General features: G+C 40.0%; 1 protein-coding gene across 1 annotated transcript in view; it reads left to right on the top strand.

Annotated features, from left to right (window-relative positions):
• Positions 1-12,391, top strand: part of Egfl6 (EGF like domain multiple 6) — a 46,757-nt gene that overhangs the window by 17,046 nt on the left and 17,320 nt on the right. The window contains exons 3-6 of the mRNA XM_070040863.1: positions 3,046-3,138; positions 5,756-5,875; positions 8,549-8,668; positions 12,129-12,263. Coding sequence (XP_069896964.1) covers positions 3,046-3,138; positions 5,756-5,875; positions 8,549-8,668; positions 12,129-12,263 — 468 coding nt within the window. The remainder of the gene's footprint in view (positions 1-3,045; positions 3,139-5,755; positions 5,876-8,548; positions 8,669-12,128; positions 12,264-12,391) is intronic.

The raw sequence follows: 12,391 nt of genomic DNA, 5'->3' as shown, positions 1-12,391 counted from the left end.
AGCAGAAGAATTAAAAGAGTGTGCTTATTACCTGGCACACAGAAAAAATAGTCATCTCATTAAGTACCATTGATTCAGAAAGGGCTAACAACTCTCAACACAGAATTCTGTCCTTTAAAGCACCAGGTGATAGGAGCATTAAAAATGTCTTTTTTTTCTTTCTCTAGATACAACATAACACATTTTATTTGAAGTCAGTCAAGAGGAAAGGGGCAAAATCCATGTGTAACACATGATTTGAAATCTTGCTTACAGTCACATGAACTCAACAACTACTACCATAAAACTTGTAAGACCCTGAATGCCATTGGTAAATAAATGAGGGCAAGCAGCTTTGGATTTCTGCACAAGCTATTCTTCAACTGGATCAAAGCAGTTTGGCCACAGTATATGCAGCCAATCCCATTTTCAGTGCTTTCATGGAGTGTATAGCTATGTTACCAGCATGAATGATTTTGAAGCAAGATAAAAGACAGTCTCAGAGGGTTGAGGCAAATTGTTCAATATGCATATTTTGCAAGCTTTAGAGAGTTTTGGTACCTCTACTTTACTAGTTCAGTATTTTGGTTTTAAGTTGCAATGGCTGTTCTAAAATCTAGATCTTAGTTCTTATCTGATATGTATGGTCTTTCCTGATAGTAAAGTCATATGTCCCTTGAAGCATCAAATAACAATAGTAGTCTTTGATTGCTGGGTTTCTGATTTTTAAGCCACAATGTGGACTGAACAGGAAGGAGAGCACATGTCAACTTGCCTGAATGATCAGACACAGACTTTTCTCCTCCATTCATCTGTTCACTCTTTGTTTCATTCAAGGCCCTTGCTCCCCCTTGGAGCTTTCCAGCTCTTGACCTCTGCCCCATCTGAATCTGTTCCAAGCACAGTCTGATCACCTCCATATCATAAACCTTAAAATTCTTGTCATTTTAATGAGATGGAATAAAGAGTTATCCACAAAAAATTCCCTAACGAAAAGCTGCATTGGAGGGGGTTGCAAGTGAGCTGAACAAGAGAATTGGGCTATATAACACATGCTTCAGTCTCTAGCCACTACAGACACAAAGTGAATTTCTCTTTGCTGTGGATTGGCTGTCCAAGCCACTGATCCCAAGTTGCTGTAAATTGAAAACATCTTTCTGAAGCTTTGACCTTAAAGCAAGGGTATTATTCACCATTTCTCCCATGTACTATTTGGCATTGATCCTGGGCTTTCCTGTCTGGATCATGTTGGAAATCAGTTTCCAGGGAGTAATCAGAGGTCTTCGGGGCTTAGAAAGAGATTTATTTTTCTAACATCTGAACTTAAAGCTACATCACCAAGTATATATCCATAACAAAATAGACACTGGAAATTAAATTCTAACTCTTGACTCTTAAAGTGGAAAGATTTTACTAGGAAAAATGTCCCCTACGTTCTCACTTATGATTAATTCAGAGATATTAAATGTCCCCCTACTAAAAGTTGTATACTATATTGACTAACCAAAAATATTTGCCCCAGGTATGGCGGTGCATGCTATAATCCCATTACTTGGGAGGGGCAGGCAGGAGACTACCAATCTCTTGGCTACATAATGAGATGTGTCTGAAAAATCCAAGAGTTAGAAGTGCTGCTTACTGGTAAAGCACTTGCCTGGAATATAAGAAGGCCTGCATTCCATCCTCAGCACTACAAAAAGAAAAAAAAATTGCAGATGTAGTAGATTCACACTATAGGAGATTCTGCAGGAGGAACTATGAGGAAGTTCTTGTCAAACTTCAAACCAAATAGTAGACACAAGTTGAGAATAAAAGTCAAATCATGCTTGAGTTTTTTAATAAGATAAAGACTGATCAATTGCACAGGAGAAGCCCACCAACATTCTGTAGAATTCCCACAGTTGGGCGGAATTTCAAGTGTGACTGGAGAAATCTCTGATGACTTCTGGAAGAGGCCATGCCACATAGCCCTGGAAAGATGGGAAGGACATTAACCATTATTGGAGACTTGGGAAACAATGTTCCAAAGAGAGAGAGAGTAGCAACGCATAGAAAGAGGCAGAAAGCAAAAAACAGATCTAGAGAATGGTAGGCAATCTACTGTTGTTTATGTCCAGGGACAGCTTAAATTAAAGCTGGAAAAGAAGACCAGATCATAATGGGATCATTTAGTTATAGCATCTGTCAAGAGGCAATAAAAATTGCATGATAACTCTGCAATATGTGGTATGATCAGAGCTATGTTCTTAGACACTTTAATGTTGTATCTGGCATCAGGAAATGTTTGTGCAATTGTTTCATTAAGAGTAATTCTATAAATCTACAGGGCAGAAAGGGAGCAAGGGAAGAAACAAGGCAGAGAGCTTGTTTCAAGAGAAGTCTAAGCTTCCTCCTCATCCCACAGGGAGCTCTGAAATGATAAGTACACCCCCAAAGTTTGGCTTGCCAAAAAAACAAAGAACTAGAGGCAAGAGACAGAAGGAAGAGGGAGGACGTTAGCACTTCCCTCCGGCTTACTGTGAGGTCTCTTCTGTCCAAACTCCTTTTTTGTTTCATTCTGGCAATATTGGGGTTTGAATGTAGGGCCTCATATTGGTGGTCTGATGCTCTTTCATTTGAGCCAAATCCCCAAACCTTCTTGCTTTAGGTTATTTTTCAGATAGAGTCTCATTTTCCCCCCAGGGCAGCCTGGAACACTGATCTTCCTGAGTAACTGGCATTACAGATCAGACTCTTTCGTTGCCCTGCAAAACTGGCTGACTCGAAGGGGAAGAGCTTTATAAAATGTCTTTGAATATCGCTGAAGGTGTGGCAGTGCTCCGCAAATCAGCACACTCAATTGGCACTTGTTGGATGATGGGTAGGAGGGTTCCATCTTATTTACGAGGGTAAGTCCAGTATCTGAAAGGTGAAAATGAATGAAAGAGGAATCAGAGGAAACTGTACAAGCCCCAATGAGTTTTCCACCAAGCAGAAGGTAACTGACTTTGGTGTATGCTATTTCACTGACAACTGCCTCTGTTCTTTAAACACCAGGATATCTTTTTGTTGTTATGTTTTTCACAGCTGTATGCGAACCTGGATGCAAGTTCGGTGAGTGTGTGGGACCAAACAAATGTAGATGTTTTCCAGGATACACTGGGAAAACCTGCAGCCAAGGTCAGTACAACAGCTTAGGCTCATAGGATGAATTTGATCACTGAAGGGGGGGGGGTTGGAACAAAAGATGGTGCACAGCATTTCAAATCTTCAAATATAGGGGGGCTTCAGGACAAGATTCTTTCAGTCAATCTCTTCTCATTGATAAGTGTAAAAATTCTGATATTTCTGTCAAGATACCCGATGAAAGACTCTTTTTGTGTGTGCCAGACCTGGAGCTTGAACTCCAGACCCAGGCACTGTCCCTCAGCTTCTTTGCTCAAGATTGGAATTCAATCACTTGAGCCATGCATCTACTTCCAGCTTTGGGGTAGTTAATTGGAGATAAGAGTCCCTCAGACTTTTCTGACCAGGCTGGTTTCTAACCTTGATCCTCAGATCTCAGCCTCCTGTCTTGGCTAGAACCAACTTCTTGAGAGAGGTATGTCAAGAATTGCATGCTCCCTGCTAATTCAGTTATATCTCTCACCAGAGGTTTCAACCCAGAAAATTTGCTTTGAATTCTACACCAAGGCAATTTCTCGAGCATTTTTGAATGGACCATATTTTTCATGGTAGTTTTCAAATCCCAGTAAGCTATTAACACTGAGGGAGTGATCCAGTTGGCTCAGGTTGTGGGATTGTCTGTCTTCCCCTCATAGCCTCCCCTCCCATAGCACATATATCCTTTCATGTGACAGGCCTTAACCTTTCTCTGATAGCTTTCCCCGAAATGTTCTTTCCAAGAGATGAGTAGGTCACCTCTAAGTTACAGTCAAGTCGTGGAATATTCCTGGCGTTTTCCATTATGTCTGATCAGCATGTCCAATCCCCCCCCCCACTTCAAGTGGTTAAGGTCTGTGAAGAAGATGGTACGGTAACAGGCAATGGAGAATGGAATTTGAAATGTCCAATTAGAGTACTGGCAATTTCCTATCTTTTTCAAAAGAAATAGCATTCATGTCTTTATTTCTCAAGAGCAAACATTGCCAGTTGCTATACTGAATTTTTATCTTATATGGAGTTTTGTTATTTTATACTTTCTGTATCTTCCTTAGGGAGGTTAAAAATATGATACCCTTCACACATGATTACATTGCCAAAGACAAGATCCTTTACCCATAATCCCTTTAAAAATGTATTTTCCTTCTGTGTCACTTTTTATTGTAAGGAAAATGTTACCTAATTGTGAGGTTTAAACTTTTTTTCCAGAAAACACTGAAAAACACAGAAAAGAAAGGCAAACCATGGCTACATTAGAAGTACATCCTTCAAGCTTTTGTTTTTGCTTCCCTATATACTTTACTGTTGTTTATTTTACAAGTCTGTAGGTGATCTTTACACACAGCTCTGTGAATGTGTCTTATCCCTTAACAACGTCCTGTAAAAAATCTTTGCATAGCATTCAATGTTCTCCAGTCTCATCCTAGATGCCTGCCAAGGCTCCCTTTAGAAGGGTCTGAGCCAAGGCAATTGGGCCAGCTCAGAGCCACCTAAATCACTGTTGCTATCTGCTGCCAGCTAATTTGGAAAGCATTAAAGGCAGAAATATCTAAATTGTATATTTCCAACTCCTATTCAAGTAGTATACCCATAGAATTTTGTATATATCAAAAATCGCACACAACTTCTCAGGCCCTGCTGGTTCACACCTGTAATCCTAGTTACTCAGGAAACTAAGATCTGAGGACTATGATTCAAAGCTAGTCCAGGACTCTATGAGCTCTTACATCCAATTATCCAACAAAAAGCCAGAAGTAAAGCTGTGGCTCAAATGGTAGAACACCAGCCTTGAGTGAAAAAGTAAAGCCAAAGTTCAAGGCCCAGCCCCCAGTACCAGCATGCACATATGCACGTGTGTGTGTGTGTGTGTGTGTGTGTGTGTGTGTGTGCGCACACACTTAATAAATTGTCACAAATGATGTAACTCATATCCAGATCAAAACCAAAACCTTAGCAGTTTCCCCACCCAGAAAGACTACCTGGTCCAAGTACTTCTACTCAACAAGAAAGCCATATCCTGGCCTCATTTGTCACAGATTGGCTGCAACTGCTTTTTAACTTTATATAAATGGAATAATACTGTGTGTGTATGTGTGTGTATGTGTGTATATGTATATATATATGTATATAGTACACATATATCCAGCTTCTTCTATTACATATCATGCTTGTGAGAGTCATTCATTGTTACTTGTGGTTGTAATTTGTTCAATTTCATTGCTATGTAGGATTTTATTACATGAGTATGAAGCACATTTATCTACTCTTCTGTTGGATTGGTTCTAGTTTGGGGCTTATGATTATTTTTAGTGTATGTTCTTTTGGTATTTCTATTGGGTATATGTGCCCAGGACAGGAATTACTGGGTCATGGGTATATTTATATCTAACTTCAGTAGATTATACTGATTTACCTGGGTACTCATACCAATTTACATGCTCCCAATGTTGACTTTTTATGCTATTTACTCTACATCTTCACCAGGCCTTCAAAATAGAATCTCATGATTTGAGAGGAAGAAAGTGGTAGGATCCTGAGAATCCAATCCAGTTGTCCTTCTCAAGACCTAGTATTCTCTATCTGGAAGTTTCCCAATTTAATTAATGTTTCTCCATTTTCTAACTGCTCCCTGCAGATGTGAATGAATGTGGAGTCAAAGCCCGGCCATGCCAACACAGATGTGTGAATACACATGGCAGCTACAAATGCTTTTGCCTCAGCGGCTACATGCTCATGCCAGATGCCACATGCATGAGTAAGTTGTAACAGCCAGACCACTCATCACCAATACCTGAGGGTTGTCTTTTCCTGTTGGATGCATAGGAAAGTCTTGCTTGAGTTATTATTTTTTTAATCTGTAACATTGCCCCCGGCCACAAGTATCTTTGCACAGTTACCCTTTTTAATTATGGTGAAATAGACTTGATATGAAACCCACCATTTAAACCACTTTAAAGTGGACCATTCAATGGCATTCAATGCCTCCACAATGTGTACAAGCACCACTACCATCAAGTTCTAGAAGATTTTCATCACCCCAGAAGGAAAGCTTTCCCATTAGCAGTCACTTCCCACTCCCCCTCCTCACCGCCCTTGGCAGCTACTAATCTGCTTTGTGTCTCTCCGGATTTGCTTCTTCTAGACACTTACATTGTACAAAAAAATTTAAAGACTAACTAGGGGAAATAAATTGTGTTTTTCTATCTATCTCAATATAGGGAGGGGAGGATTGGATTTCATCATGAAAGTAAGCACAAGGAACAAAATGAACATTATTGTTTGAGGAAGGTGATAAATTTACATGCCATCTCGAGCCATCGATCCTACCCTCCAGCTACCTTTCTCACGCCCCTTGCCCCACTCCCAAAGCTTAGTGAGTCTGGTTGGAAATGCATTCTGACTCACATTCCTGAAAAGAAAAAGCCCTTCTGTGATAAAGAAAACCCTTGTCCTGTGGGAGGATGAGCATCCATACCCATTCATTTATTGAGAGGGGAGGCTTTGCAGGTTTAAGGTTGCAGCTGAAAGGCAAACCCATGCTCCCTGCCTGCCTTCCCTCCTCCCCCCTTCCCTCCTCATCTCTCTTTCCTCCATCCTGTAGCCCCCAACAAACACCAGCTGGCTTAGGCTAGCTTCCTATGATTGCAAGTCACACAGACTTGTCAGCCCATGCTGGGCTTTCCCAAGGTTAGATAATCGTCCCTAGTGTGTGGCTTGCTTCCCCTGGCTCCTCCTTGTCCAGTCACTCTTTGGCAAAAATGCCCCTGTACCACTAGCCACTCAGCTCCGCAATTAGCCGACAAGTCTAAGAGATAAAGCAGGTATCCACACTGTCTCTTTCAAATATTCTTATTTTTATAAACTAAACAGAAACCTACATGAAACAAATGCATAGCTTAATGAAGTCCTACAAGGCAAGTACTCTTGTAACTACAAGCAAAGAGAACTTTGCCAGAATCTTCTCTCCCCAGCCCTCTCCAAGAGAAATCACTGTCTAGGCTTTTAGAGTGATCACTTAAAATTTTTGGGAAGATATACACTAATGGATGTTTCTGGAACATTCCCTGAGAATTCAGTCAGTGCCAGTTTTTTTTTTTAAGTATCTTTCCCCAAGTGGAAAGATAGAATTGTGTCAAATTTTAAAATTAAGTTTCAAAGAGGATAACTAAGGAGAAAAGAAGAAACAAGTAATATAACCATCAGTAGGCATTTTTTACATTATTTAAGTTTCCATCTCAGTGCTTTATTTCTGCTTTTATGTATCTAGGAATAGACTATTAATCTGTAGAACTTACCCCACCCCCATCCTGAAGGATGGTTTTTCCCACCTGTCCCCTTGTAGTCTCTTTTGTCCTTCTGGGTGATTTGCATGTTATGGGAAAGGAGAGACAGATGGGGTTTATGTATCAGGATCCCCTATTCTCATCATTAAGCTGTGACTACAAGACATGGCTGCTTCTTTGAGCCACTCTGCCTTTATGATTCACATATACTAGACCCCTGCTAAGAAAATACATTTTTGTGAGATACGTTATATCTAGCAACATCTGGCAGACAAATCCAACCAATTATTTCATTTCCTAAAAAAGCAGGAGGCAAGTAGTTCCAGAGTAGCGCAATAAGGATTCAGTCCTTTCTATCCTTGGAATGTTGATCTTATTCTCATGTTTGTTGCCTTACAGTAACAATAGGGCTACCTCCACTCCAGGTGTCACTGGTACATTACAGGCAAAACTAAGAGGACAATGGTGATGCTGGGAAATCAACAACTCTTTCACGTGGGTCCTTTGTGTCATTAAACATCTTTTCCAGATGCTCAACTTTCCCCATTGCACTTTTCTTTACACTTCTTTGGCCCACTGAGTTACATGGTCATTGCTTCATGCAATGGAAGATGGAAGAAAGTAATTAACTTTCCAGCCTCCTCAATGGTGAGAGTATCAAAAGAAAAGGAGAATTCTTAATGGTTCTCAAACTGCTCATCAGCTATATACCAGATCTTATTCCTCAAATAACTCTCATTACTACAAGATGGAAAGGCTTCTTGAATGGATTCTTTTATCCTAATTGGTAAGCTCTATCAGTAGCTACTTTCACCCTAGAGAGACTAGCCAAGTGTCTGCAGTGACTGAGTACACATAAAAGGGTAGAGACTGTCCGTGGGCTGTATAATGTTTCTATAGTCAAGTTCAGTGTGCTTACCCACAAAACGGATCACAAGTGAGATTCAACCTAGGGGCCACCAAGTTCCCACCATGTCCAGATTCCCTTTGACTTTGTATCTGGATCTCAGACAATGAAACTTGTTCTATATAAGGTAATCCCATAGGTTACATTCAATGTCACAAAATTTGGAAACAAGATGTTAGTAACCCATTTTTTTTATCATCTTGGAACACAGGATAATAATCCTTATCATCTTTTGCAGACTCTAGGACATGTGCCAGGATAAACTGCCAATATGGCTGTGAAGACACAGAAGAAGGGCCACGATGTCTGTGTCCATCCCTGGGTCTCCGTCTTGCCCCAAATGGAAGAATCTGTCTAGGTAGAACAGCAAGAATCACCTCCATCATTCCTCCTCCTCCTCTTCCTCTTCCTTCTTCTCTTCCTCCTCCTCCTTCTCCCTTGAATCCCCATTGTTCACTTACCATAGTCAACTTATTGACTAAATATAGCAAACTCCTAAATGTGAAGATTTGTTCATTTTTTAAAATTTTAGTGTTATCTTTATGAGGTTGTACAAATGAGGTTCCACTTAGCAAAACAGTTTATGAATATGATGCCTCTTGATCAGTGTCACCCCCTTCAACATTCTCATCCTCCACTTCAACCCATACCTTCCCTTACTCTTCTTAATTTTTTGGTATAAACAATGAATTCTTTTTTGGGGGCGGGGGTTCCGGTTGTGGGGCCTGAACTCTGGGCCTGGGCGCTGTCCCTCAGCTATTCAGCTCAAGGCTAGTGCTCTACCACTTGAGCCACAGCGCCACTTCCGGCTTCTGCTTATGTGGTGCTGAGGAATCGAACCCAGGGCCTCATGCATGCAAGGCAAGCGCTTTACCACTGAGCCACCTTCCCAGCCCCAAACAATGAATTCTTGACTGCATTCTTCCCTCTTCACCGCCCCCCCCCCACTTCATTCATCTACTCCTCTCCCCTTAGCTCCACCCTGCCTCTTGCATGTACCTATTTCCTGGTGATGATTTTTTGGGGATTTGACTTAGTCTTTCTAAAAGATTATACTATTTGAGCTCTCCATAGAATCTATTAGACTTCTGTTAATTCATGTGTAACCACTTGCATACCACCCAATGTGTTCACTTATACATTTATAGGTACATTATATGTACCACAAATGAAGGAAAGCATGCAACCTATGTTTCTCTGGATCTGCCTTACATCACTTAATATATTTTTTTCCAAGTCTTTCCATTTCCTCACAAATGGTATATATCATTCTCTTTCTAATAGAGGAATAAAATTAGATTGTGTGTACATCCTACGTTTTCTTGATCCATTTGTCCAGTGAGGGGCATCTGGGCTGATTCTATATCTTAGCTATGGGGAATAGTGCTGCAATGAACATGATTTGTCTATTTCTCATACAGTGTTTTTAGCTATTTGTGATATATATATATATATATATATATATATATATATATATATATAATTTTTCTCAGTCATGGGGCTTGAACTCTGGGCCTGTACGTTATCCCTGAACTCTTCAGCTCAAGGCCAGCACTCTACCACTTAAGCCACAGCACCACTTCCAGTTTTCTGGTGGTTCATTGGAGATAAGAGTCTCACACACTTTCTTGCCTGTGCTGGCTTTGAACTGCGATCCTAAGATCTCAGCCTCCTGAGTAGCTAGGATTATAGGCATGAGCCACCAGCACCCGGCTAGATATACATTTTTATGTTCAAAAAAATTCCTGATTGTTTAATGCCATAGTAAGAAAAATGATAAAAGGTATTTTTATTTTAGCACACTGACCTTGCATATTTTACTTCAATTGTCATCCAGTAGACACTTCACTACTCAATGAGTAAGGGCATAAGGGGCTATCAGACTTCATTTCAAAGTTCTAGTGAATATTTTCCTGGAAAAATGTGTTTACATTTTTTCAGCATTTCATTAGTGAAAAGAACATATACCTTACACCTTGTTTAAATTATCATGTAATGGATTTCACATTATTTGTAAACCGTGCTGTGAATTTTATAAACTAAGTGTTCCATAACTTATGACTGGAGAAAATGAGCAGATTAAATCAACCATATTAGAAACACATAATGCTTTCATTTGTTCCTGTGAATTTAACCAAACCCACAATGTAGAATTTTGGTCTCCTTGCTCTCCCTTGGATTTCTGTTATAGTTTAGGTGTGGGAGCCACCGCAAGTAGTTAACTTGGGAGGTAACCTCAGGAAGCATTGTTTGACGAATAGGTAGGGGGCCCAGGGAAAGGAAGGCAATGAGACTGGGTGAATTCAAGGAATAGGTTAAATGGACTATGGGAACCAATAGGAGACAAAGGAGGGACAGGGTCACCTCTGAGTGTTCCCTCTGAGGTGCTGGATAGTTCTCCACAAATGCTGACCTTCATTGATAGAAGGCATCAGTGGGCCAAAGAAGTATAAAGAAAAATACAATGGAGGAGGTAGAGCATCTGGAAAAGATGTTACTTATTGATAAAAAGGACAAACATGAAAGAGTTGTTGATTTCCCAGCACCACATTGTCCTCTTAGTTTTGCCTGTAATATACTAATGACACCTGGAGCTGAGGTAGCCATCTTGTCACTGTGAGGCCACCAAAGAAAGTCAGACTGGCCTAGGTAGGTGTTGGAGCAAGAAGGATATTTTTTTCAGTCAAGGTACTAGATGTTTATTTATCCTAAACATACATAATTTGATAGGCTTCATTTAATATGCTCAACCAACAAGGTCCTGAATCAATTACACATTGTTAAAGTTTATGTAAATTAACATTATGTCTTCTCTTTGAGAGTAATCCAAGATTTAATTTGGTCTATGCAGTTTAGTACTGTTTAGTATGATATTTATACAACAAGGCTAAATCTTGGCAAAGCTGGATCCAAATTTCTGCCCACTTCTTTGGTTTGTTGGGTGCCATTTAAATTAGAAGGAAATGATTATATGCATGAAAATAAACATGGGATGAGGATTTTTGTCAATCTAGGACTTATTTGTCATCTTACCATTGTGAGGGAAACAAGCCAGCAACAACTTGTGGGTTTAACCACAGGTTCAAAAGGACAACAAAACATCAGATTTCTGATTTGATGTCCGAACGTTAAAGCAAAGCCTGAGTCCTGCTGAGTTGATACGGATAGCTGCCAGCCCCACTTTCTGACATCACTCTCCTGGTAGAAAATGAACACAACTATTGTTACCTAAAATAACACCATTAGACAATTTCACTTGACCTATGTTTCTGCATATATACAGTCACATTTCTGTAATTTGAGTCCTCATTACTGGAGTCTTGGAGGAAACTGCTGTTTAATTCTTATGTAAAATGCACATCATAAATGTCTGTGCATTTGGTTTGCTTAAAGTATAGTTGATTCCATTTTCGAAAATGGTGTTTGTTGTGTGATATAATGAGTAGCTGGGGAAATGTTTCTTTTTTTAGAATGCATATAATGCATAGGTGCTAATTATCCCACCCGCTACCTACCCCAGGTGATCTAGGTCCTAACATGAGAGCAGATATGAACTTACTTAAGTAATACTTAAGTAATGACTTTACAGCAAAGTGATAACTCAAACAAAAATGATTATGTGTGTGCCTAGTAGAGACCTAGGATACTTTCCAGAAGATGTGATATTGGCATAAGAATCAATTTTCTAGACAAGAAAACCACACATGTACATGCTCACTACGTGTTGATGGAGGAGGAGGGGTTGCAAGAATGTGGGCATGTGGGTACTCAGGATACTTCTCTTGCTATTATTGACCCGTTCTGTGTCTCTACCCTAGATGTTGACGAATGTTCCTCTGGTAAAGCAGCATGCCCCCGTAATCGAAGATGTGTGAATACATTTGGAAGCTACTATTGCAAATGCCACATTGGTTTTGAGCTGAAATATATCAGTGGTCGATATGACTGTGTAGGTAAGACTCAGTGTTACCTTTTCCTGTTTTCCTCTCTCCAGTAAGCCTGTAGACTTTCTCTAGAAATACTTTCATGCCAATTCAATCTGTTCATTGAATCATCTATTATACTGACTAGCCTAACAATT

Source organism: Dipodomys merriami, unplaced genomic scaffold (genome assembly GCF_024711535.1).
Source record: "Dipodomys merriami isolate MVZ:Mamm:240054 unplaced genomic scaffold, mDipMer1.0.p SCAF_3, whole genome shotgun sequence".
In the NCBI taxonomy this organism is placed as follows: Eukaryota; Metazoa; Chordata; class Mammalia; order Rodentia; family Heteromyidae; genus Dipodomys; species Dipodomys merriami.
The sequence above is the reverse complement of the archived record's forward strand: the minus strand, read 5'-3'. Positions and strand labels throughout refer to the sequence as shown.